Genomic DNA, 26004 nt, shown 5'->3' with positions numbered 1-26004 from the left:
CTGGGTTCCTCCTAATGCAAGACAATGCTAGACCTCATGTGGCTGGAGTGTGTCAGCAGTTCCTGCAAGACAAAGGCATTGATGCTATGGACTGGCCCGCCCGTTCCCCAGACCTGAATCCAATTGAGCACATCTGGGACATCATGTCTCGCTCCATCCACCAACGTCACGTTGCACCACAGACTGTCCAGGAGTTGGCAGATGCTTTAGTCCAGGTGTGGGAGGAGATCCCTCAGGAGACCATCCAGGAAGAAAGGTGGCCCTAAAAGAAGCACACAAGATCCGAGCTAATCAAATAATAGGCTCTCCTAAATGTGTGTGTCATCTTACAATTTTACACTGCACTGGGATTTACCTACATTCATCAGGAGCATGCACAGGCGTTGTAGGGCGGTCATCCAGGCACGTGGAGGCCACACACACACACTACTGAGCCTCATTTTGACTTGTTTTAAGGACATTACATCAAAGTTGGATCAGCCTGTAGTGTGTTTTTCCACTTTAATTTTGAGTGTGACTCCAAATCCAGACCTCCATGGGTTGAAAAATGTGATTTCCATTTTTTTTTATTTTTGTGTGATTTTGTTGTCTGCACATTCAACTATGTAAAGAACAAAGTATTTTAGAAGAATATTTAATTCATTCAGATCTAGGATGTGTTATTTTTGTGTTCCCTTTATTTTTTTGAGCAGTATATATGCATTGCATGTATAAAAACTGCGCAGTGTAAAATTGTGAGATGACACACACATTTAGGAGAGCCTATTATTTGATTAGCTCAGATCTTGTGTGCTTCTTTTAGGGTCACCTTTCTTCCAAATGCCTGGCTCTAGGGCATGGGTCCTGAAACTTCGGCCCCCCAGATGTTGCTGAACTACAACTCCCATGATTCTCTGGCTATCTATGTAATCAAAAGAATCATGGGAGTTGTAGTTCAGCAACATCTGGGGGGCCGGAGTTTGAGGACCCTTGCTCTAGGGTAAAGGAACTCTGTGCAAAGTATGGTGGCGAAAAATAAAAACAATTAAACAAACCAACCATAAAAATAAAGCACACAGTCCAGACATAGAGCCCTGAAAACCAAGATTTGTTTTGTTTAGCAGCTTTTTCAATCAGTGCATTTCTATCTCCTGGAGTAATAATGCCGCCCTTTCTGGTAGCAAATTGTACAGGCTCTAGAAGACAATTCTACCTACTGATCTGTGTTCTATAGGCTAAGAGCAACAGGTGATGTAGTTGGCAAAGCTTGAATTGACCCCTTGGGATTTACCTGTTTAGTCTTATTCAATGAATAAGACTCTACAGATAAATCCTGGACAGTCGATTTGTCCGGGTGTGTATTAATAAGAATTTATTTAGGATGAACTGTCTGAAACATTTGTTTTGCACATACGAAGAAGGATTTTCTGTCTCTTCCCTGTCCCTTTTTTCTTGTACTGCTATTAGTTGCTCTACCCCTAGATGGCACTATAGGACTACATTTCAGGATTCAGTAACCATGCTTTCAATTCTACCAATATTATAACTGGCTCCTTCAGATCAGATTTGATTTCAGTAGGATATATTAGTTTTTTTCTGTTCTAATGTAAAATGTACGTCGCCCAACAAATATATAGTATACATTTGTATAAATATATGTACAGTGCATTAGAAAATTATTCAGACACCTTAATTTTTCTTATGTTGCAGCCTTATGCTGCAGATGTTTAAACTCAAATGTTTCCATATCAGGCTACACTCAATAACCCACAATGACAAATAAAATAAATAAATAAATAAATACATTTTTGATTTAAAAAAAATGAAATATAGCATAATTAGTCAGACTCTTAACTTTTGGCAGCAACTAAAGCCTAGTTTTTTGTTGTTTTTTGAGTATGATGTGCCATGCTTGCACACCTGGGTTTGGGTAGTTTCTGCCATAAGTCTCTGCAGATCCTTTCAAGCTCTGTCAGGTGGGATAGGGACCGTCATTGGACAACCATTTAATTGGGATAAGTCTGGTGTCTGGCTGAGCCACTCAAGGACATCCACAGTGTTATCCTTAAGCCACTCTTGCATTGTCGTGGCAGTGTTCTTAGGGTCAATGTCCTATTGGATGGTGTATCTTTGCTCCAGTTGGGGCTACTGAGTGCTCCAGACCATTTTTTCATTAGGGATATATCTGTGTTTATCTGTGTTCAATCTTCCCACATCAATGATCAGTCTCCTAGACCTTGAGACTGTAAAACACCCCCAGGGCTTGATGCTACCACCACCGTGCTGCACTGTTGGGATGCTAGACAGGTGATAAGTGTAGCCAGGTTTTCTCCAGACCTGATGCTTTGAATTGAAGCTGAATAGTTTAATGTTCATTTCGTCAGACCACAGAATATTGTTTTTTACAATCTGAGAATCCTTTAGGTGTTTTTTTTTTGTTGCAAATTCCAAGCAGGCTTTCATGTGTCGCATAGTGAAGAAAGGCTTTTCTCTGACTAGTTTGCTATAAAGGCAAGATCGATGGAGTGTTGAAGTGATGACTGTACATCTGCACTTTTCTCCAGTCTCCACACTTGATCTCTGGAACTCAGCCAGAGTGACGTTTGGGTTCTTGGTTACCTCTCTTACCAAGGTGCTTCTTATCTGATTAATCAGTTTGGCAGTGAATCCAGCTCCAAACGTCTTTCATTTAAGAATTATGGAGACCATTGTTCTCTTGGTAACCTGAAGATAATAAAGCGTTAGTGTGAGCACACCTAAAAATAAGGAGATGTCTATCAAGTAATAACACATATTTAATAATACAATACAAGTGCTGACTAACTAATTGATAAAATCCATAAGGTGACAAAAGATAATAATAAAGTTATTTGTAATCAGCAATCTCCTAACAACGCAGTTCCAGGTAAATAACAATGTATATATAGAAATGTTACAAGTAGCAGTGTTCAGGATACTGCTGCCATAGAAGCAGCAGTACTCTGAACGCAACAAACTAATGTGTAACAAACTGTAACACTCAAATGTAAATGTGGTACCACAGAAAATAATAAAATACAGATGCATACACTCAAAGATGTATTAGCATACTCCAAATTCTAATGCCGTAGAAAAAACAACTAAAACCGGAGTGAAATAATGGGAGGAGTCAAGCTAGAGCAAGAAATATCATAGACAGGATCTAAATATATATATATATATATATATATATATATATATATAAAATAAGCATAGAAAGTGGGTAAAAAAAAAGTAAAAGTGGAAGCATGAAATGCAATAAAAATCAAGCTACTTGCAGAACAGCGTTCAATTAATGGACATATAAAAATGTATAATAAACCAGCGTTCTACGAAGAAGTAAGTAGAAGTATAGATCAGGGTGTTGCAGTGGATGTAATCTATTTGGATTTTGCCAAGGCATTTGATACAGTTCCACACAATAGATTAGTGTTCAAACTCAAGGAAATTGGTCTAGATGAAAATGCTTGTTCTTGGGTAGAACATTGGCTTAAAAATAGAGTACAAAGAGTTGTCAGAGGTTTTCAAGCTGGACAGAGGTTGCAAGTGGTGTCCCTCAGGGGTCTGTTCTGGGACCCCTTCTATTTAACATGTTTATAAATGTTTATTGAAAGTCATGTTTCAGTGTTTGCAGATGACACAAAACTCTGTAAAATAATACAATGTAAGCAAGATATTACTTTGCTGCAGAGGAATTTTAGATGGACTGGGCACTCAAATGGCAGATGAAATTTAATGTTAAAAAATGCAAAGTTATGCACTTCGGCGTAAAGAATACACAAGCAACGTATACCCTTAATGGAAGTGAATTAGGGATAACACACAAAAAGGACTTGGGAATTGTTATAGACAACAAACTATGCAACAATGTGCAATGTCAATCAGCAGTGGCCAAGGCCAGTAAGGTATTGTCATACATGAAAAAGGGCATTCATTCTCGGGATGAGAATATAATTTTGCCTCTTTATAAATCACTGGTAAGACCACATATTGAATATGCTGTGCAATTTTGGGCACCTGTTCTAAAGAAGGATATTATGGCACTAGAAAAAGTGCAGAGGCGGCCTACAAAATTAATAAAAGGAATGGAACATATCAGCTATGAAGAAAGGTTAAAACATGTAAACCTATTTAGTTTAGAAAAACGTCGCCTGAGAGGGGATATGATAACATTATACAAATATATTCGAGGCCAATACAAACCATTGTGTGGAAATCTATTTACAAACCGTACTTTACATAGCACACGAGGTCATGCATTTAGACTGGAAGAAAGAAGATTTCGTCTAAGGCAAAGGAAAGTTTTTTTTACTGTAAGAACAATAAGGATGTGGAATTCTCTGCCTAAAGAAGTGGTTTTATCAGAGTCCATACAGATGTTCAAACAGCTACTAGATGCATACTTGCAAAAACAGAATATTCAAGGATATAATCTTTCAATGTAGGGTAATAACTGCTTGATCCAATCTGACTGCCATTCTGGGGTCAAGAAGGAATTTTTTTCCTAGCTTGTTGCAAAATTGGAAGTGCTTCAAACTGTGTTTTTTGCCTTCTTTTGGATCAACAGCAAAAAACAAATGTGAGGAAGGCTGAACTTGATGGACGCAAGTCTCTTTTCAGCTATGTAACTATGTAACTATGTAAGCTAGCACACAAAAGAGTTAGCACAAAAAAGTCAGAGTCAATGATGTAAGCGGTGGGGGCCCCCCTTAATAAATAGTTTGTGCTGTAAAAAGTATGCTTAGACAAAAATAATAAAGCTGAAAAAAAACAAAACAGTAAGTGTAAAATCAATGAGATGAGCCCAGCGAGCTCAGCCCCTGGTACCTGTACCGAACGGCAGTGACATCCAATGGAAGGTAGATGTAGGATGAAAACAGCTGATGTCCTTCTTCACAGGGGGAGCACAGCTGACTGGGACCACGTGGTAAGCCGCGGCCGGTAACTTCACAAAAGGCCATGGCAAATCTGGAACAGCATCAAGATGCTGATAAAAAATCCTAGTGATACTATGTGGAGATCAATCTACGCGTTTCGTCTCTTCAAGGAGACTTTATCAAGACTGAATACAACCTCCACTGTTGTAGTTTTAATACCTCAGATAGGAGGTGGAACTAAAATCTGATAGGATAAACCAAATTAACCCTTGCAGGACTTATTACTAAAGAATAACAATCTCATTAACCCCTGCAGGGTTAGTAAATGTGAAATATCAAAGTCAAATGAATAAAAAGTAAAAACCAACCATAGACATTTAAGAGATTGATATAGATCAATTAGATTCAATAAATTGTGTAAATAGATTAATATATAGAGAACTTAATTAAATGTATAAAATCAACAATTAAACTCAGAATATTGGATCAAACTACGTTAAATTAAAAATCCTCAGATGTTGTATGTATGACAGTCTATTCCAAGGAAAAGCATAATAAAACAAAAGATAAACAACAAAATATAACTACGGATAATTGTCAATTATCTTATATAAATAAAAGAAACTTATTAAAAAATATAGTGAACTAGAGAGAGATGGGAATTAAATAGAGCAAAAGATAACACTGAATTGCTTAAGAGAAACAGAAGACAGATTAATAAGGATCTAATATTATAAGCGTAATTGGTCAAGTTTCTCATTAAGGCCATGGGGCGTTAGGGTATTGAGTTAATTTATCCATTTGGATTCAGCATCAATGAGGGTTCTCCTACGTTTAGCTGCATTCCCCTTGTTGGGGATGGTTCCAATGCCCATAACAGTAATATCCAAAAGGTTACTGTTATGTGCAGATGAAAAGTGACGTGCTACTGAAGATTTCTTATCATTGTGTAGGATTGCGTATCTGTGTTCCCTAAACCTAACTTTCAAGGGTCTTGTGGTTTGGCCCACATATTGTAAGCCACATTTGCAAGTCAGGAGATAGACCACAGGTATTTGGAGTTACAGGTAATTCTGTCAGTAATAGGGTAGGCTATCTCATTTCTAAATGCTCCAAATTTTATAGATCTATGGCACATAAAACTACACGTAAGACATCTCAGACTTCCACAACGGAAATTCCCAGAAGTGATATGATTCTTTGGTTGGGCATTGTTAGTGTTGAATTTCGAAGGAGCTAAAATATACTTTAAATTCGTATTTTTACGAAAAGTAACCCTAGGTTCATCAGGGATGCTGAACTTGAGTAGAGGGTCCAGTTTCAAAATAGGCCAAAGTCTGCGTAAAATGTCTATAATTTCATCATAAGCGCAATTAAAAATAGTTGAGAAGATAGGACCTTTGTTGGAGGGTATATCTTTAGTGCTGATGGTGTGTCTATGATGGACAATTTTCATGTGGGGATGCGCTTCTTCCAACAGTTGTATAATCTCCAGATGTTTATGTGACTCCAATGTATGAACTAGGGTAGTCTGTCGCTCTTTTGAAATATGGAACGGGGAGCCGGGTATACGTGCCCTATCTAGATTTCTCACTCTCTGTTATGCTGAGAGAATGGATCGGGGGGGGGGGGGGGGGGGGGGGGGGGATAACCCTTCTCAAGGAAAAGGGTACTTAAAACAAGTGCCTCTGTTTCATCAACAATGACAGAACAGTTTCTGCGCAGTCTAGTAAATTGTCCCTGGGGAACATTACGTATCCAAGTGGGATGGTGACCACTCGTGGCATGTAGAAATCCATTAACGTCCACTTTTTTCTGAAATGTTTTGGTATAGACATGATTATTCTCACCCCAAAGAGCAAGATCTCTTAAAATTGCATGTAAAAGTCAATCCCCGATCATTGGAATTAAGGTGGGTCATTAAATCCTCAATCTCGGTAAGGTCTCCATTCCAGATTATTAAAATTTTGTCGATAAATCGACAATAAAAAAAACAAGGTGATTGTTCCACTGTGAATTTTGTAAAACATGCGACTCCTCCTAGAAGCCCATAAATAAGTTGGCATATGATGGGGAAAAACTCGCTCCCATTGCTGTCCCCCTAGTTTGAAAATAAAACACATCATTAAAAGTGAAATAATTATGTGTGAGTATAAAAGATTAAAAATCTATAATAGTTTGGGCTTGGTTCAAAGGTAAAAGGGGATTAGTAAATAAAAAATGTTGTAAAGCTAGTAAACCTTTCAATGGTTAATGTTGGAGTATAGAGAGGTAACATCAATCGTAACCCAGATATAGTCATTCTTCCAATCTAACTCTCGCATAAAGGATAATACATGACCAGTGTCTCGTATATATGAGGGTAGATTAGGAACATATCGCTGGAGGTGAAAGTCTACCCATTTCGACAAAGGGGCAGTTAGAGATCCGATAGAGGAAATAATCGGACGGCCTGGGGGATTTGAACTGCTCTTATGGATTTTAGGTAAGTAATAGAAGATGTAAATATCCCCAGCCGAAGACAAGAGATATTCTTTTTCTTTTTTATCTCCTCAATGAGTTGTCGTAGTTCCTTAGAGAAGTGTAAAGTGGGGTCAGAGGTTAGTTTCACATAGTAATTTTCATCACCTAAAATTCTTAGGGATTCTTTGAGGTATTGATGTCTATCAAGCAGAACAATACCCCCTCCTTTGTCTGCATTTTTTTATTATAATTTCTTTATTATTTTAAAGATTTTTTTAGGGCACCAACCTCTTTGTTGTTGAAGTTAGTTTTGGTCCTATCTTGTTTTATAGATTTTTCCAAGACCCTAAAATCTTTCAGGACCAATTCATAAAAAATAGTTAAAAAGTGGCCTTTGTCAGAGGTAGGGTAGTACATGGAGCCTTGAGGCCTGAGGCAATATTAGTATTGATGACTTCAAGTGCATCAATCTCTGGGAGGGTGGAGGGTGGAGGGTGTTCCTGTAATAAGGACAGCAGGTCTTTTAGAATGATTCTAGCTTGAGGATCATTCAATGATCTAGGGCAGAGTTCCAAAACTATTGGCTTCTTTCAGATTAAAAGATCTGGTTAGTGTAAGATTCCTCACAAAAGAATTCAGATCTTTGAATAAGTCGAGCATGACCGGGTTTCTCATAGGAGAAAAGTTTAATCCTTTGTTAAAGGACCGCTATAGTGCCTGGAAAACATACTCGTTTTCCTGGCACTATAGTGCCCTGAGGGTGCCCCCACTCTCAGGGACCCCCTCCCGCTGGGCTCTGGGGAGAGGAAAGGGGTTAAAACGTATCTTTCTCCAGCGCTGGGCGGGGAGCTCTTCTCCTCCGATCCTCCTCCTCTCCTCCTCCTCTCCTCCCATTCGGCTGAATGCTCACGCGCGGCAAGAGCTGTGCGCGCATTCAGCCGGTCTCATAGAAAAGCATTATCAGTGCTTTCCTATGGACGCTTGCGTGCTCTCACTGTGATTTTCAGTGAGACAGCCACTAGAGGATTTGTGGGCTGGATTAACCCATTTATGAACATAGCAGTTTCTCTGAAGCTGCTATGTTTATAAAAAAATGGGCTAACCCTAGCTGGACCTGGCACCCAGACCACTTCATTAAGCTGAAGTGGTCTGGGTGCCTATAGTGGTCCTTTAAGGAGGGAGATTTCCGCCATACTGAGTGTGTGGGTGGAGATGTTAAAAATACCTTTCCAGGGAAGGCATCGAATCTTGTTGGGATTGGAATTTTCCACTTCCTCTTTTTCCTCTATGGGGGCTATTCTTTTCCTCCGAATGGAGCTTGTAAAGAGGGGACAAATTCGAGGATTTCCCCTCTGATCCATCTCTAAAAAATCATTGGAATCTAAAGGGGGATTTCTAGTCTTGGGTCGAGCCCCTGAAGGATGGGTGTGAGGTGGATCCAATGTTTTGGGGTTACATAGTTACATAGTTACATAGCTGAAAAGAGACTTGCGTCCATCAAGTTCAGCCTTCCTCACATATGCTTTTGCTGTTGATCCAAAGAAGGCAAAAAAAAACAGTCTGAAGCGCTTCCAATTTTGCAACAAACTAGGAAAAAATTCCTTCTTGACCCCAAAATAGCAGTCAGATGTCTCCTTGGATCAAGCAGCTATTAGCCCACTAATTAGAAATTGTATCCCTGTATGTTATGTTTTTGCAAGTATTTATCCAATTGCAATTTAAACATCTGTATAGACTCTGACAAAACCACCTCTTCCGGCAATGAATTCCATATCCTTATTGCTCTTACTGTAAAAAAACCTTTTCTTTGCCTTAAATGAAATCTCCTTTCTTCAAGCCTAAATGTGTGACCTCGTGTCCTATGTATAGCCCTGTTTATGAATAGATTTCCAGATAATGGTTTGTACTGGCCCCGAATATATTTGTATAATGTTATCATATCCCCTCTAAGGCGCCGTTTTTCCAAACTGAAGAGATTTACATTTTTTAACCTTTCTTCATAACTAAAATGCTCCATTCCTTTTATCAATTTTGTAGCTCGTCTCTGCACTTTTTCTAGTGCCATGATATCCTTCTTTAGAACAGGTGCCCAAAATTGCACAGCATATTCAAGGTGTGGTCTTGCCAGCGATTTATAAAGAGGCAAAATTATATTTTCATCTCGAGAATTTATGCCCCTATTTATACATGACAAAACCTTACTGGCCTTGGCAACGGCAGATTGACATTGCATATTGCTACCTAATTTGTTGTCTATAACAATTCCCAAATCCTTCTCGTGTGTGGTTATCCCTAGTTCACTACCATTTAGGGTGTAAATTGCTTGTGCATTCTTAACCCCGAAGTGCATAACTTAGCATTTTTCTACGTTAAATTTCATCTGCCATTTTAGTGCCCAGTCCCCCAATCTATCCAAATCCCTCTGCAGCAAGGCAATATCCTGCTCACATTTATTACTTTACAAAGTTTTGTGTCATCTGCAAACACTGATACATGGCTTTCAATGCCCATTTCAAGATCATTTATAAATATGTTAAATAGAAGCGGTCCCAAAACAGAACCCTGAGGGACACCACTTACCACTTTTGTCCAGCTTGAAAATTTACCATTTATGACAACTCGCTGTACTCTATCCTTAAGCCACTACCCAAGAACAAGAATATTCATCTAGACCAATTTCTTTTAGTTTGAAGACTAACCTATTGTGAGGAACCGTATCAAATGAGTTGGACCTGTCGTGACCCATATGGACTTTGGGATGGCGAATGGGGATGTGATTAGGATTGTTGGAGAAACGTGTGTCATTTCTCCTTCTGTAGGATGGGGAGAAGTCATATCTGTTCTTAGGATGGAACCTAGGAGAGGACTTCACAGCATCCGCATTGGACCTGTATGCAGCTGGTCTGTTTCTAAAGTTCGATTTAGTAGATGTAGAATATTTGACAGATGTAGTATTGCTACTACTATTCTTGGGTTGAGGAGTAGGTCTCTCTGGGTGTTTAAGCCGTCTCTCTTTCCTTTGCCAGTTTCTAATAGTCCCATTCTCATTATATTTTTTTATCCCTTTGGAACTTTGAGTTTTTTCTATTTATTAACTCCTTCTCAAAACGAATAATTTTTTGGTTGACTGAATAGTCTAAGTCCTTAATTAATGATTCATCCCCCGATACCGAGCCTATTTGAGTTTGTAGCTGATCAATTATAGTCTCAGATACTTTTATCCTAGATTGCCGGTATCTGATTAGAATTTGCATTAATATCAGCGAGCAATTATCCAGTGCACCAAGCCATTCTTTTTCCAACTCAATATGATCATTAAAAATGGCTAAATACAAAAGTATACGGTGAAAAAATAATCTGCACTCTGGTGCTACAATCACCCTAGTGGGCCACAATAAACCACTAGAAAGAACACAATTAGTAAAATAGAGAATGGTGGTGAGAGCACTCAAATTGAAAGACAGATAAAAAATCAGATAATATTACCCACTTGTATGATACACTAAAAGGGAGAGAAAACACAACATAGGGTAATAACGTCAGATTAAAATAAACTTAGAACAAAGGAGGCAAATTGCACTCACAAACAGGGGGCCAATTAGAAGCTGGCCCAAGCTACACGCCTTGAACAGAAGAAATCTCCCAGAGACTGGAACAGGGACGAATTGTAGAGGGTGTCTTCCCAGGGTAAGTGCAACACACAGGAACGCAGGTTGTAGATTGCACACCAAATTTAATATAAATTACAAACAAAATAGACGAAATAATTAAAACGGAAAGTCCCATAAAACTTGCAGTAAATGTCCCAAAAACGTCCTCCGGGTCCACCTTACGCGTTTCGGCACAAAGCCTTCATCAGAGGTGCTATCTTCTGTTCTGTCACATAGTCCTTTATAAGTCCTATTCTTGGCGCCGTTTTCGCCGGTCATCTGCATTTCTCTTCCGGGTTCCGGCGTCAGGACGTCCTGCGTCATCACGTCCTGACGCTGCTGCTGGTTTCGGCGAGAAGGACGTGTAGGAAACGTCCTCCATTAAAATCAATACAATTACAACTAAAACATCCCTCAATTTATAAAAAAGTCCCTCAAACTTCAAAATAATGCAGGGGGGGGGGAAGAGAAAGGGACTTATATACAAAAAATTATTACATACAGCTTACGTTAAAAATGAATGTAATATATATATTACTAATGAATAAAACTATATCCCTAAAAATGAAATAAAATCCAAATCACATGGGGAGAATAAAACAAAGGTAGAGTTAGTGCAAATTGGGTACAAATATATAAAACACATTAATATGTTTATGGACCATGGTCCCCCAAAGGATACTCAGATGTATTTGTTAATTTCAAAATCGATATTTAACCCATTGGGAACCATGGTCTCCATTTCAAACATCCATTTCATCTCAGCATATCCTAAATTATACTCTTTGTCTCCCCCTCTCCAATGTGCTGTGATAATATCAATTCCCATAAACTCAATACCTCTTGGGTCCCCATTGTGTACCTCAGCAAAGTGTTTTGATACATTATGATTTAAAAATTTGCGTTTTATATTGTATATATGTTCTCTAATCCTGGTTTTAAGGTTACGTATGGTCTTGCCAATATATTGGTAACCACATTGGCACGTAAGCAAATAAATTACTCCCTTACTCGAGCAATTTATAAACGTATTTATTTTATATTCTTTTTCCGTAACTAGTGAGGTAAACTGAGAGATTTTTCTATTTTTATTTGTTCTAAAACTACAACCTTGACATGTACCACAATAATGAAAACCTTTACTCCCCTTTAAAAATGATTTGTTTTCTGCTTTTTCTTTATCTAAAAAACTGCTTGTTAATAACTGCTTAAAATTGTTAGCCCCTCTAAAAATAAATTTTGGTTTAAAACCTAAAAACGGAACTGCATCTGAATCTTCTTTTAAAACATACCAGTGTTTTCTAACTATTTTTTGTAAAATTCCATTATTTGAGCTAAAATTAAAAATAAAAGGGATCACCTCATTCTGATATTGTCTTTCATTAGGATCTTTTTTCTCTTTATATTTTAGTAGAGGCTGTCTGTCTCTTTCCGCAATTTCTCTTTCAATGGTGTCTAAATCCTCTTTAATGTACCCTTTCTCAATAAATTTTGTCTTTAAGATTTTGGCCTGGTTAAAAAATTCCTCTTCTTCTGTGCAATTTCTCTTGAGTCGCAAAAACTGGCCTTTCGGAATGTTAGTTAACCAAGGTTTAAAATGGCAACTTTTTAAATCTATAAAACTGTTAACGTCCACACTCTTAAAAAATGTTTTACTTTTAATCTTGTTATTCTCGATGTAAATTAAAAGATCTAAAAAGTTGACACTTTTCCTACTGATTTCATGTGATAGGTTAATATTAAAGGAATTACAGTTAAGAGTGAGGATAAAATTCTCTAGGGATTCCCTATTCCCTTTCCAAATTATAAAAATGTCGTCAATATACCTTTTATAGAGGACCAGATTTGCCCCGTGTTCTGATTGGGAATAGATATTGTGTTCTTCCCAAAAAGACATAAAGAGATTTGCATAACTCGGGGCAAATCTGGTCCCCATTGCTGTTCCTAAAATCTGTAGGTAAAACTTGCCTTCAAACCAGAAAAAAATGTTATTTAAAATGAAATAAATACATTTAATTAAAAAATCCACTTGAATACTGTCCATTTCTCCTGATTTTTCGAGATAAAATTTCACTGCCTCACAACCTTTTTTATGATCTATAATTGTATGCAGACTCTTAACGTCGCACGTTGCCATGATAAAATCTTCCTCCCAAATAAAATCATCTAAAATTTGGAGGAGGCTCATGGTGTCTTTTAGGTAAGCTGGACATCCTATTACTTTTTTTTGGAGGAAACGATCTATATATTGGGATAAAGGGGATAAGAGGGACCCTATCCCCGATACAATCGGTCTCCCTGGGGGATTTTCAGTGTCTTTATGCACCTTAGGTAATATATAGATCACAGGGATTCTAGGGTATTTAATATTTAAAAACTCATACTCCTTTTTGGTTAGGATCCCTGTTTCTACGCCTTCATCTAAAAGTTCTTTATATTTTAATTGAATATCCGGAAGGGGGTTATGTTTTAATTCTTTGTATGTTTTCTCATCCTCAAGCTGTCTATTGATTTCTTGTAAATAGCTCTTTTTATCCCATACGACCACCCCCCCTCCCTTATCCGCTGGTTTGATAACGATTGATTTATCTGTTTTTAGATCTTTCATTGCTAATTTCTCTTTTTTTGTTAAATTCTCTTGAAATTTGCTAATGGGTTTTATCTTTTTAATGTCTGTACAGCATAGTTTTTCAAAGGTTCTCATTACGTCAGATTTATAGTTAATTGGGTAAAATGAAGATTTTCTCTTAAAATCAGTATGAATAAAAGAGTCATTACTTTCGTTTGTTTTATTTTCACTTGAGTCCCTAAAAAATTTCTTAAGACTTAATTTCCTTAAAAATCTATTAACATCTAAAAAAGAATTAAACTTATCTAAATTACAGCTAGGGGCAAATTTAAAACCCTTTTTAAAAATACTCATGTGTGCATCTGTTAATACCTTTTCGGATAAATTAAAAATTCTAAAATTATCCTCCTTGTTATCTGTACCTATTTCCTCCAGAAGTTCTCGTTCCTTCTTTTTTTCTCCCCCTTTTCTCTTACCTCTATTTCCTCCTCTCCTAACTCCCTGGATCTTTTTAGGGGGGTATGTGTTTTCTCTCTCTCCCTCTTTTCTAGGGGTCTTACTCCTAAAAAATCATCTGTATTACTGTTCTTCAGATGGTCAAATCTATTCAGAGTTTCAAAAGTCTCTTTCTTTCTTGGAGTCCTAATAACTGTTGTCTTATTTTCATTAAAGTACCTATCTGTTGGTCTCCTCTGTCTTTTATATCAGACTTCAGTCCATTTACCTTCTTGAGCATATTGCTCCTGTGGATTTCCTATTTCTCTCCTAGTCTGAGATCTCCATCTAGGTACTACTTCTTGTTTTGGTTTTAACTCAAAATTGGTTCTCCTGTTATTAGGACTATTATGTCTCCTATCATATTTACCCATAGAGGTAAATCTCTTTTTCTGATAGTTTTCTTTCTGAGAGGGCCTAATCTTTCCACTCTTATAGTCCTCCTGATCTCGCTGCATTTTTCTCTTTTTATTCTCTATGACTTTGCTTTCAATATTTTTAATTTTTTTAATCATTAGGTCTATGATTTCATTTAATTCCTCCATATCTTTAAAAGGTTCTAACTGGGATTGTATTTCTCTAATAGAAATATCCAGTTGATTAAGGACCTGTAATTTTTGTTCTATCAGGATCCCTATCATGTGTTTTGAGAAAGACTCTAGAGAATTATTCCAAATCTGCATAAAAACTGGGTTATCTTGGTCTGATGTAGGTAACTTATCAAACCTGAGACCTCTTGGTGTAATTTGTAAGGAAGTGTACTTTTCAAACATAAAAACCTCCCATTTGAGTTTCATCTCTTTTATAAGGAGTTTTTCCAGCTGTAAGCATATAGTATCTAAATCATTAGATAAGACTCCATTTTTACCAGAAATTTCTCCAGAAAATTTCTTATCTAAATCTTTTAACCACCCTGATCTTAATTGACCAATAGACATATTCAAAATTAAATTAACACCGAAAAGTGGCTATATACAATAGACAAAATACAAAAGTATACGGTGAAAAAATAATCTGCACTCTGGTGCTACAATCACCCTAGTGGGCCACAATAAACCACTAGAAAGAACACAATTAGTAAAATAGAGAATGGTGGTGAGAGCACTCAAATTGAAAGACAGATAAAAAATCAGATAATATTACCCACTTGTATGATACACTAAAAGGGAGAGAAAACACAACATAGGGTAATAACGTCAGATTAAAATAAACTTAGAACAAAGGAGGCAAATTGCACTCACAAACAGGGGGCCAATTAGAAGCTGGCCCAAGCTACACGCCTTGAACAGAAGAAATCTCCCAGAGCTTCTAATTGGCCCCCTGTTTGTGAGTGCAATTTGCCTCCTTTGTTCTAAGTTTATTTTAATCTGACGTTATTACCCTATGTTGTGTTTTCTCTCCCTTTTAGTGTATCATACAAGTGGGTAATATTATCTGATTTTTTATCTGTCTTTCAATTTGAGTGCTCTCACCACCATTCTCTATTTTATTAAAAATGGCTGTTTGTCAAATCTCAGGCCCCTAGGTATAAATTTATGTTCAACATAGTTCTCTAGAAGAATGCTGTCCCACCAGTCTCGCATTTCAGATTTGAGATTTTTCTCTAAATCATAAAACATTTTCTTAATATCCATCCCTACTGGTCTGGTAGGTGGATTGTCCTCTAGTAGGAATTCATTTCTCCTATTAACCTTCTCTTTGACACTGTTGAGACTCATATTGATATCTGAAGAGGATTAAATATTAGTAATTCACAAAAAAAAACTGACCAATGTATGTGCTCAAGAACAATAGATATGAACTATAGAAAAAATGTGTAGATAGGTCAAATAAAATATAAATAGTAAATAGCAAAAAATATAAAAATGGGCAGCTTCACACAGTATATGAGCGACTGATATAGATGAAGATAATGAAACTATAGTGTGAGCGCACCTAAAAATAAGGAGATGTCTATCAAGTAATAACACATATTTAATAATACAATACAAGTGCTGACTAACTAATTGATAAAATCCATAAGGTGACAAAAGATAATAATAAAGTTATTTGTAATCAGCAATCTCCTAACAACGCAGTTCCAGGTAAATAACAATGTATATATAGAAATGTTACAAGTAGCAGTGTTCAGGATACTGCTGCCATAGAAGCAGCAGTACTCTGAACGCAACAAACTAATGTGTAACAAACTGTAACACTCAAATTTAAATGTGGTACCACAGAAAATAATAAAATACAGATGAATACACTCAAAGATGTATTAGCATACTCCAAATTCTAATGCCGTAGAAAAAACAACTAAAACCGGAGTGAAATAATGGGAGGAGTCAAGCTAGAGCAAGAAATATCATAGACAGGATCTAAATATATATATATATATATATATATAAAATAAGCATAGAAAGTGGGTAAAAAACAAAAAACAACAAAATACACACCCCAAGAGGAGGACAGTAGTGAAATAAAAAGTAAAAGAATAGTGGAAGCATGAAATGCAATAAAAATCAAGCTACCGCGTTTCCCCGAAAATACACCCTACCTCGAAAATAAGCCCTAGCTGAATTTTCAGGGTGGGTTGCAATATAAGCCCTACCCCGAAAATAAGACCTAGGCATTGTACCTTTGCGACCCGGCGGTACTTCCTTCTTCTATGAGGAGGAGGAGCGTTGTGGGCCGCGGCATCGCGCACCGTGATGACGACGTGCGTAGCGCCGTCAGTCTGCCTTCACGGATCTTCAGCGGAAGGATCCATTTCCGGGCGGTGAGGCACCCAGTGGTCGGACTCGGCGGGCAAGGAAGGCATCTTTGAAATGTGAGTACCTTAAAACTGAGTTGGATAGATATATTTTATGTCTGGGACTGAATTAATTAAAGGGGGCGGTGAATTAATTAAAGGGGGGTGAATTAATTAAAGGGGGGTAATTTAATTAAATGGGGTAATTTAATTAAAGGGGGGCTGGATTAATTAAAGGGGGGGTTGATTAATTAGAGTGGGTGGATTAATTACAGGGGGTGGATTTATTAAAGGGGGGGTGGATTAATTAGAGGGGGTTGGATTAATTACAGGGGGTGGATTAATTACAGGGGGTGGATTTATTAGAGGGGGTGGATTAATTAGAGGGGGGGATTAATTAGAGGGGGTGGATTAATTAAAGGGGTGGTGGATTAATTGGGGGTGGATTAATTACAGGGGGTGGATTTATTAAGGGGGGTGGATTAATTAGAGTGAGGTGGATTTATTAAAGGGGGGTGGATTAATTAGAGGGGGTTGGATTAATTAGAGGGGGTGGATTAATTAGAGGGGGTGGAGGATTAATTAGAGGGGGTGGATTAATTAAAGGGGTGTGGATTAATTAGAGTGGGGTGGATTAATTACAGGGGGTGGATTTATTAAAGGGGGGGATTAATTAGAGGGGGTTGGATTAATTAGAGGGGGGGGATTTATTAAAGGGGATGGATTAATTAGAGGGGGTGGATTTATTAAAGGAGGGGTGGATTAATTAGAGGGGGGTGGATTAATTAGAGGTGGTGGATTAATTAAGGGGGGGTGGATTAATTAAAGGGGGGGTTCAATGTACATACCGGTACCGTAAATAAATAAGCCCTACCCTGAAAATAAGCCCTAGTGTGTTTGTTGTGACTAAAATTAATATAAGACCCGGTCTTATTTTCGGAGAAACACGGTATTTGCAGAACAGCGTTCAATTAATGGACACAGAAAAATGTATAATAAACAAGCTAGCACACAAAAGAGTTAGCACAAAAAAGTCAGAGTCAATGATGTAAGTGGTGGGGGCCCCCCTTTATAAATAGTTTGTGCTATAAAAAGTATGCTTAGGCAAAAATAATAAAGCTGAAAAACAAAACAAAATAACAGTCAGTGTAAAATCAATGAGATGAGCCCAGCGAGCTCAACCCCTGGTACCTGTACCGAACGGCAGTGAAATCCAATGGAAGGTAGATGTGGGATGAAAACAGCTGATGTCTTTCTTCACGGGGGAGCACAGCTGACTGGGACCACGTGGTACGCCGCGGCTGGTAACTTCACAAAAGGCCACGGCAAGCAAATCCGGAACAGCGTCGAGTTGCTGATAAAAAAATCCTAGTGATACTATGTGGAGATCAATCTACGCGTTTCGTCTCTTCAAGGAGACTTTATCAAGACTGAATACAACCTCCACTGTTGTAGTTTTAATACCTCAGATAGGAGGTGGAACTAAAATCTGATAGGATAAACCAAATTAACCCTTGCAGAACTTATTACTAAAGAACAACAATCTCATTAACCCCTGCAGTAACCTTCTCTTGGTAACCTTCAATGGATCCAAAATGTTTTTGTAGCCTTCCCCAGATATGTGCTTCGACAAAATCCTGACCTCAGGGCTTGTTTTTTTTTCTCTGATTTGCAGAAAGGTACATGCCATACTTAGAAAGGCATGTACCTTTCTGGTATCATAGCAAAGGGTCTTAATACTTATGTTAGTGTGATATTTAATTTTTTTATTTTTAATTTGCAGTTTAAAAAGACCTTTTCTTTTTTTTTCTTTTTTTAACATTGTCATTATGGGGTATTGAGGGTCTTTAGCTTGTGAGTTAGTTTGGGCAGGTCCCTCGTCACCTACTATTCCTGTATGTCATACATGTTTTGTTAGAATTAATTGTTTGTCGTGTTTCCTATTGTACAGCCCTGCAGAATATATTGACACTATATGAATAATTGTAGAATAATGTGAAAAACAAAAAAATAAGCAATTGTGGCATTAGGCTGCAACATAAAAATAATGTGAAAAAATGAATGGTTCTGAAAGCACTGTATGAAGCGGCCTATCACACAGACTGGTAAAACCAATTTTCTGGATCTTTTGAATATCTCTAGGTCCAATAATATGACACCCTCAGTGTAAATGTAACTAGTTGTTAATCTAGAATATGTTAACAAATAATCTGTTAGATGTTCAGGATACAGTTATTATTATTATTATTTAAACATCGCCTACAAAGTCTGCAGTGTTGTACAATAGCTGGACTAATAAACACATAGTTGAAACAGAAGGTGCTGAGGACCCAGCACAAACGAGCTTACATTCCAAGAGGACTGGGGTAAAATAACACATGCGGTAAGTGAAAGGTATATTTCATGTATGGGAAAAGGAAGTTGCTAGCAGAGCTTACAGTGAAGGCTTACTTTTTTTTAGATGACACAGTTGCAGGAGAGAAGGTGTGGGGAGGGAATCTGTTAACAGTTTCATTGCAATGGAATCTTAGTGACATTCCAAACATATATCTTAATATTTAGATTGAAAAAAGTAAGCCTAATGGTAAATAATAATACAACAATAACTGTTTTGTTTCAAGATGGATTAGAAAATTTGATGTCTCTAAATCTGAATAACAACTGGCTTGAACATCTTCCCCCGGAAATTGGCAAGTAAGTACATCAACCTTTTTGTGCTTGTGATGTTTGAGAAGAAACTTTTCTATTTAGTAAGTGTATCTAATAGACTTCCAGATTAGGAGATTCATTGACCCCCTACCTTTCTGTCAAATGTTTCCTTTAAAATCTCTCAAACCATAAAACAATGCCATGTACTAAATAATATTTGAAAAGTCAGTGAGCCCCTCCTGCAAAAGATTATTGATCCTAAAATCAAAGCATTTAAATATATTAATCCTAAATGAATCAGAGCTTTGCCTACCAGTGGCATGGGCATATAGAGAAAGTAGATTTTATTAAGGGGGATGTTTTAACATTTGCTCTGTTAGTTTGGGTCTTTGCACTTAGATCCAATTTGGACACTCTTTTACAAATATAACACCAGAGAACAAACTGGAGACAGGGAAACAAATTTAGGAGTTTTCCAACTAATCTGGGACTGTTAAAAGGTATGTTAGACCATTTTCTGGGGATTGCATAGAGCCGAATTTTGAGGTTGTGTTTACTGACAGCAGGTTTAGCAGCATGTCCTGAAGGCAAGGCTCTTGTACAGGCCCTGAAATGGATTAAATAACTATATTTCTAAGGCTTTGTAAAATCTGAAGTTTCAGTGTGTTTTGTGAGTCTGACAGTGAGCTGTTGGTGTTTGTACCTCTCACCCAGTGAAAGATACTGTGGAAGGGCTTTTGCTCGTTACCTTTAAACACTGACTCCTATTCTCTTCATAAAAGCAAAACAAACAAAAAAACAAATAAAAGTGCAGCTACATCTATAAATGTACTAGCAGCAATGCTTTATTCATGACAGATGCAAATTAACTCCTTATGCTACCAAGCTCTTTTCATTAAGAACGTATATCATCAAAGCCTACATTTGAAACAGGGGACACATTGTTTGGTCAATATCAAACAAGAGGAAATAAAACAATCGTGTGAAGTAAAAGTGTATTAAAAGTTTACTCTAACCCTTTGTATAAAACCTTTTTATTTTGTTTACAGTGCCCTACTGGGCATGGTGCCCCTCGAATTCAGTGCCGGGTGAATCTCCCCTCTCTAGATTCCATGTCTCTGTGCAATGTCACCGCTTCCCACTCAGGGTTCAGTCGGATGCTTGGTTTGATTGGACAGTTCAACCGACTTAGAGCGCATGTGTGTTCTCTGAGCTTGGTAGTGGAGGGAGGGATAGATAAAAAAGAATGAATTGACTATCACTGTAGGGAAGCGGGGAGGGAGCACGCCGAGGGAAGATCACGATGACCCCTTTTAGGCAGTGCTGCTAGCAAGGAAGAAGCTCAGTATGTCTGTTGCCAGCGCACTGTGTGTGTGTGTGTGTGCTGATGACATATTTAATTTTTGTACAGAACTGGCATTAGGCAGCCTGGAACAGTGTTCAGAAAAGTGCAGATTACATTGTATGTACGGTATTCCAAGCAGAAATGTTGCAATACAGACTCTTACCACCATCACCACTTCTAACAATGCTCCTCTAATTTGATACCTTAGGAGATGCAAGCTGGTACAGAAGTGGAAAGTGAGGTTAATTCTTCATTATTGATTGTCATCATGGATGCATAACATATCTTATTGCATCCTCGTTTCAATTACACACACTACACTTTTTATAGACCTCGTTACATTCTAAGGCAGCTGTTACTAGAAGGAAGGGAGGCGTATAGGGGGAGGGTGGGGTAAACTTGTGCTTGGTAGATTCTTTAAGGCCAGCAGGACAACCTTGAATACAGGAGAAAGGAGACCTCTGTGTCTTAGCCAGAATAAACTGGAATGTATAACCATTGCATTGCAGGACAGCAAATACATATTAACCTATTCTATGGAATATTCAACCCTTGCATTGCAATTCAGCAAATACATATTAACCTATTCTATAACATATTGAATGGTTGGATTGCAACACAGAAAATACATATTAACCTATTCTATATAAAATATGTAATAATTGCTTTGCAACACAGAAAATACATATTAACCTATTCTATGCCATTATCATGCATCTTCATTTCCCCCATTTTACCTATTACGGTATCACATTGTAACATATTGTCCTATAAAATAATATTATAAAACACTTAACTGGATGGGGAAGGTTAATGTCATTAGGGTAATATAATTTTGGTTACAAATACTTAAAAACAAGTCCTGAGTTCAAACTCCCACTATTGTTGGGCAGCAGCAACGACCATAGTACACATCAGCCCCAATACATCATTTTGGATATGAGTAGGGTAGGTGATTAAAGTATCTTATTTTTGCAAATAAATCTACTATAATAATAATAATATAATTTAAAGTGTGCAACTAGCGAATAGCTAAATAGGTAAAAGTTATGCAATACTCATTCTAGTTCTCATAATACACAATTTAATAACAGAAATACATGACACACCATGCATTTTCATTCAGTTTGGATCCCAAGTATATCATATTTATCAATCATAATAAACAGCACAATGGAATACTCCAGTCTAATATAGCTTGTACTCGTATACTACTGGACAAAAGGCTAAAGAAGTAGTAGTTGCACTAGATGGATTTCCAGCAGAGGTAATTAAATCAATGTACCGGTAAACAAACCACAAAACCTTAACATAGCAACCAGTGGTGGAACTGCCGCGGTCGCAGCTGCGACCGGGCCCGTCACTCCAGGGCGCCCGGCCACCCTGCGGACCCCTGCGACTACGGTGCCCGCCGCCATGTGTTGCGGTCCCGGGCCGTGCAGTATAACCACGGGCCCGCACGTTGAGGGACCCATGCTGTTAGGGCCACCCGATGACTATGGATTTCCAGGGGGCCCGGTCAGAGCTGCAGCGCTTTAACGCGACTGGGCTCCCTTTGATGAAGTCAGAGGCTGGGAGGAAGTGACAGCCCCGGTCACTTCCTCCCAGCCACATGGGAGGAAGGAGTCAGAGTGGGAACTCTGACTCCAATCATGCTGAGCCACCACTGGACCCCAGGGAAGTCACCTGCATCTAAAAGGTAGGAATTAGGAGGGTGACTGAAATATTTTGTATATGTGTGTTTGTTTGTATATATTTATGTATGTATGTGTGTGTCTGTATAAATGTTTCTCTGTATGTATGTATGTGTTTTTGTATGTACGTGTGTGTGTTTGTATATATGTGTGTCTGGATATACGTGTGTGTTTGTATGTGTTCCTGTATGTATGTATAGGTGTGTGTGTCTGCATGTGTGTGGGGCAACATATGGGAGGGCGAGTGTAGACATATGGGGGGGGGGCGGCGGGGGGCAGACGTATGGGGGAGGCCCAAGGGCAATTTTCGAGGGAGGAGGGGACCTTATAACCCTATAGTGCCAGGAAAACTACTTTGTTTTCCTGGCACTATAGGATCCCTTAAATCCAGAATACCACTGAAACCATTTTACCACTGAACTGAATTCACCATGAAAATCTTTCTCTATTTTATAGTCACAAATAGGATAACTGAATCAACCTCACACTCTATGACCTCGTAAAAATGTCACTATTAGTAGAGTCAGTCTCTATCTTGATTGCAAATCCCTCTGCATCTCTTTTCTAGGAGTTCCATATTGTTGGTCTGTGTGAGTGTAATAAAAGAGCTCTACAGCAATAATACTCGCAGTTATGTGACCCTAAACTACATAAAACGTGATTAGAAATCAGTTTGTATAAATAAAATACTTTATTCTTGTTCTAAATTACATTTAGTTGCATTATATATTGTTCACACCCACCAAAGTTAAATGTCCCTCTTTGTCCATCTGAAAGGCATACACTCTGGGTGCAATCTAAATTTATAATTCCCAAAAGGAATAAATTGTTCAAAATGTTGAATCAGATAATTTTCATATCTATGCAAAATATAAACATAATATCACTTAGTCACTGTTTTTCCTTTCCTTCTCAATAAATAAGGAATTCCGTTTAAAAAAAAATAATAAAAAAATGGAAAATAGCCAGATAGCTCCAGGGGTCCTGGCCGCAGCTGTGACCTCTGTGACCTGGGACATCATAACTTTAGGGCTGGTGCACAGCCGCACTTGACCAAGGCTTGCAGTTGCCGGGTAATTGGCCGGAGGGGAGCACTGTGCTGTGCTTCTCCCCTCCTGTCGGTCTCTGTGTGTAAAATCTAAATAAAGTTATTATGGTGCCATTAGACCCTGGGGTGCACTCTTACATCAAGGGATTAAACCGTTCTCAAAGTACAAAACACATTGTTTCTCTCCTCTTCTCTGAACCCAAGGTTTAGAAGGCTGACATTTTCTACACTTGAACAAATTAAAAAAGTGCAAGGAAAAGTGTGAACAGAGGTGGTTGCATTAAAAAAGGTTCATGGTGCATTAGCCCCAGCAATGACCACCTTAGTAGTAACTACAGCTGATGAACATTTAACATCTGTCTCTTTTCTTGACTCACTCCTGGAGTGGCAACCTAAGGAGGACATCAGCCAAGTTAGAAATTAAGTCAAGGCTTACTTCATTAAGGGGCCCCTTGCCAAGAAGGAAAACCCTTTGCATTGGTGGACAACTAACAAAGATAAATATTCACCTTAGCAAAATCCTACTTGTGAATCCCAAGCATCTCAACACCAGCTAAGCGCCTCTTCCTGACACAGGCTGCATATTAGGCAAAATGAGAGCCAGTCTCAGCCAGGAGTATTTTTATCCAATTAACTGAAAACATATTCAGCTGATTACTCAATTATGAAAATAATTGTTGGTTGCTTCCCTAATTCTTGTCTTTCTTCTTATATAAAACTCACATACTGCCCAACATGAGAACAACTGAGAAAACAATTGTTTTGTATACCAGAACCTGCACGTATTTGGTCAGCCAGCTCTCCATCAAACATGTAAAAGTAATTATGCATGTTGCTCAGAATGTTCCTCAGCAGCATTCAAGTGCCAACTATGACATGCCCACTGATGTGCAAATTACTCCTGACAGTCCAATTTATTCAGTGACCCATGAAAATTAACACATTTATGGGACATTGAGGAATAATCAGGGACAGTTGAAATCCGAGCCATGTGCGGATAGTGTTGCCAGCCCTTGGACAGTTATTAGTTATGGTTTTCCACAAGCCCGTCCCACCATCCTCTTACACTCCCTTAATATGAGTCTTTTTATCCTTCAAGGGTCTCTTTATTTTCATGCCTGCATCTCCTTCCTCTTTAGTTACGTGTCAATCCTATTGGCTCGGCTGTTTCAAACTCTTGTTTTATTTAATTGAGATCATTTTGCAAGTAATGAGTGGAGAGTTCATGTTCATGTGTTACATGAGTAGGATTTTTTTTAATTAAAAAAAAAAACAATTGAAATCCTATTGCATTTAATGCATTTCTGCAAACTATACTCCTTCCATCACCCTTTGATCTCTTTAACTGTAATTTGTGATAATGATGCAAATTGATTCTTTAGGCCTAATTCTCTTTAGGGATTTTTCCTTGTTAGCTTTATTATCCTCCAACAATTTATCAGCTGTGCTAACGTGTTACTTAAATTAGGAACCAACTGGATCCCTTGGGTTCCTCCCTCACCCCTGTCTTTCTTCTGTGCCACCTTTAGCCATAATTAAGCTACATACACCATAGGGTATCTTGGTCTCATTTGTAGGATAATGTAAGTTTAAAAGGTGACCACTTCTAGTTTTTAAAACAACCTCCAGTTGCAAAGTCAAAAAGAGCAACTTGTCTTTTTCTGTTAAATTGGGCATGGATCCTTAATTTACCGAAAGCCAGCAAAGTGTCCTGCATCCATTAGATCCCTAGGCTGATTTAAACCAGGTGCTGGTACACTTGGTTAATTAGTTGGACACCATCCCAGACAACCGTTTAAGGATATTGTGTACTTCAGTTGTATAAGCACCCTTCACGTGATGTCCCTTATAAGACAAAGCAAACAGCAACCAGGCAATGGTCAGTATTAAAAACTATCAGGGATTTAACCACAAGGCCTCACTGAAAACCTAATCCCTGGTTCCATACAGAGCCATAAACCACAATGCTGGGTAAAACCTTTAAAGGAAAAGGTGGGACCTTTAATCAAACCAGTGCAATAAATCAGTTTACACATCGTGAATTCGGCAGGTAATACTAACGTACTTTACAATACTAACATACTTTTACAATATGTTAAGTACATTTACATATTCAAAATGTTATTTGCTTAGGTTGCAACGTCTTGAAAACCTTAGTATTAACCACAATCGTCTGAAAGACATACCAAAAGAACTGTGTCTCTTGCAAGAGCTCTGTGAACTCCATCTAGGAAGCAACCAGCTACAGACTTTACCTGAACAGATGGGCTACATGACTAATCTAGCAGAGCTACGTTTATTTAGGAACAAGCTGATTGGTCTTCCAGAGGTAAGCAAAGACTTTGCAGAGTTGTTTTACATTTTCAAGGTCCTTAAGTGAAATGATTTAGAAGTAGCTCTTCTATTTTAACACAAATTATTTTTTTTCAAAGTGATTCTATCATCAGAAAGTTTATTTTCAAGATCATATAGCGCTTTAATAA

General features: G+C 37.9%; 1 protein-coding gene across 2 annotated transcripts in view; it reads left to right on the top strand.

Annotated features, from left to right (window-relative positions):
- LRRC69 (leucine rich repeat containing 69) overlaps positions 1-26004 on the top strand; it is a 46443-nt gene that overhangs the window by 3893 nt on the left and 16546 nt on the right. For both annotated transcript variants that reach the window (XM_063450327.1, XM_063450326.1), the window contains exons 3-4: positions 19407-19479; positions 25655-25850. In XM_063450327.1, the coding sequence (XP_063306397.1) occupies positions 19407-19479; positions 25655-25850 (269 nt within the window). The remainder of the gene's footprint in view (positions 1-19406; positions 19480-25654; positions 25851-26004) is intronic.

The sequence above is a fragment of the Pelobates fuscus genome, chromosome 4 (genome assembly GCF_036172605.1).
Source record: "Pelobates fuscus isolate aPelFus1 chromosome 4, aPelFus1.pri, whole genome shotgun sequence".
Taxonomy (NCBI): domain Eukaryota; kingdom Metazoa; phylum Chordata; class Amphibia; order Anura; family Pelobatidae; genus Pelobates; species Pelobates fuscus.
Note: the sequence above shows the minus strand (reverse complement) of the source record. Positions and strands in the feature narration are given on the sequence as shown.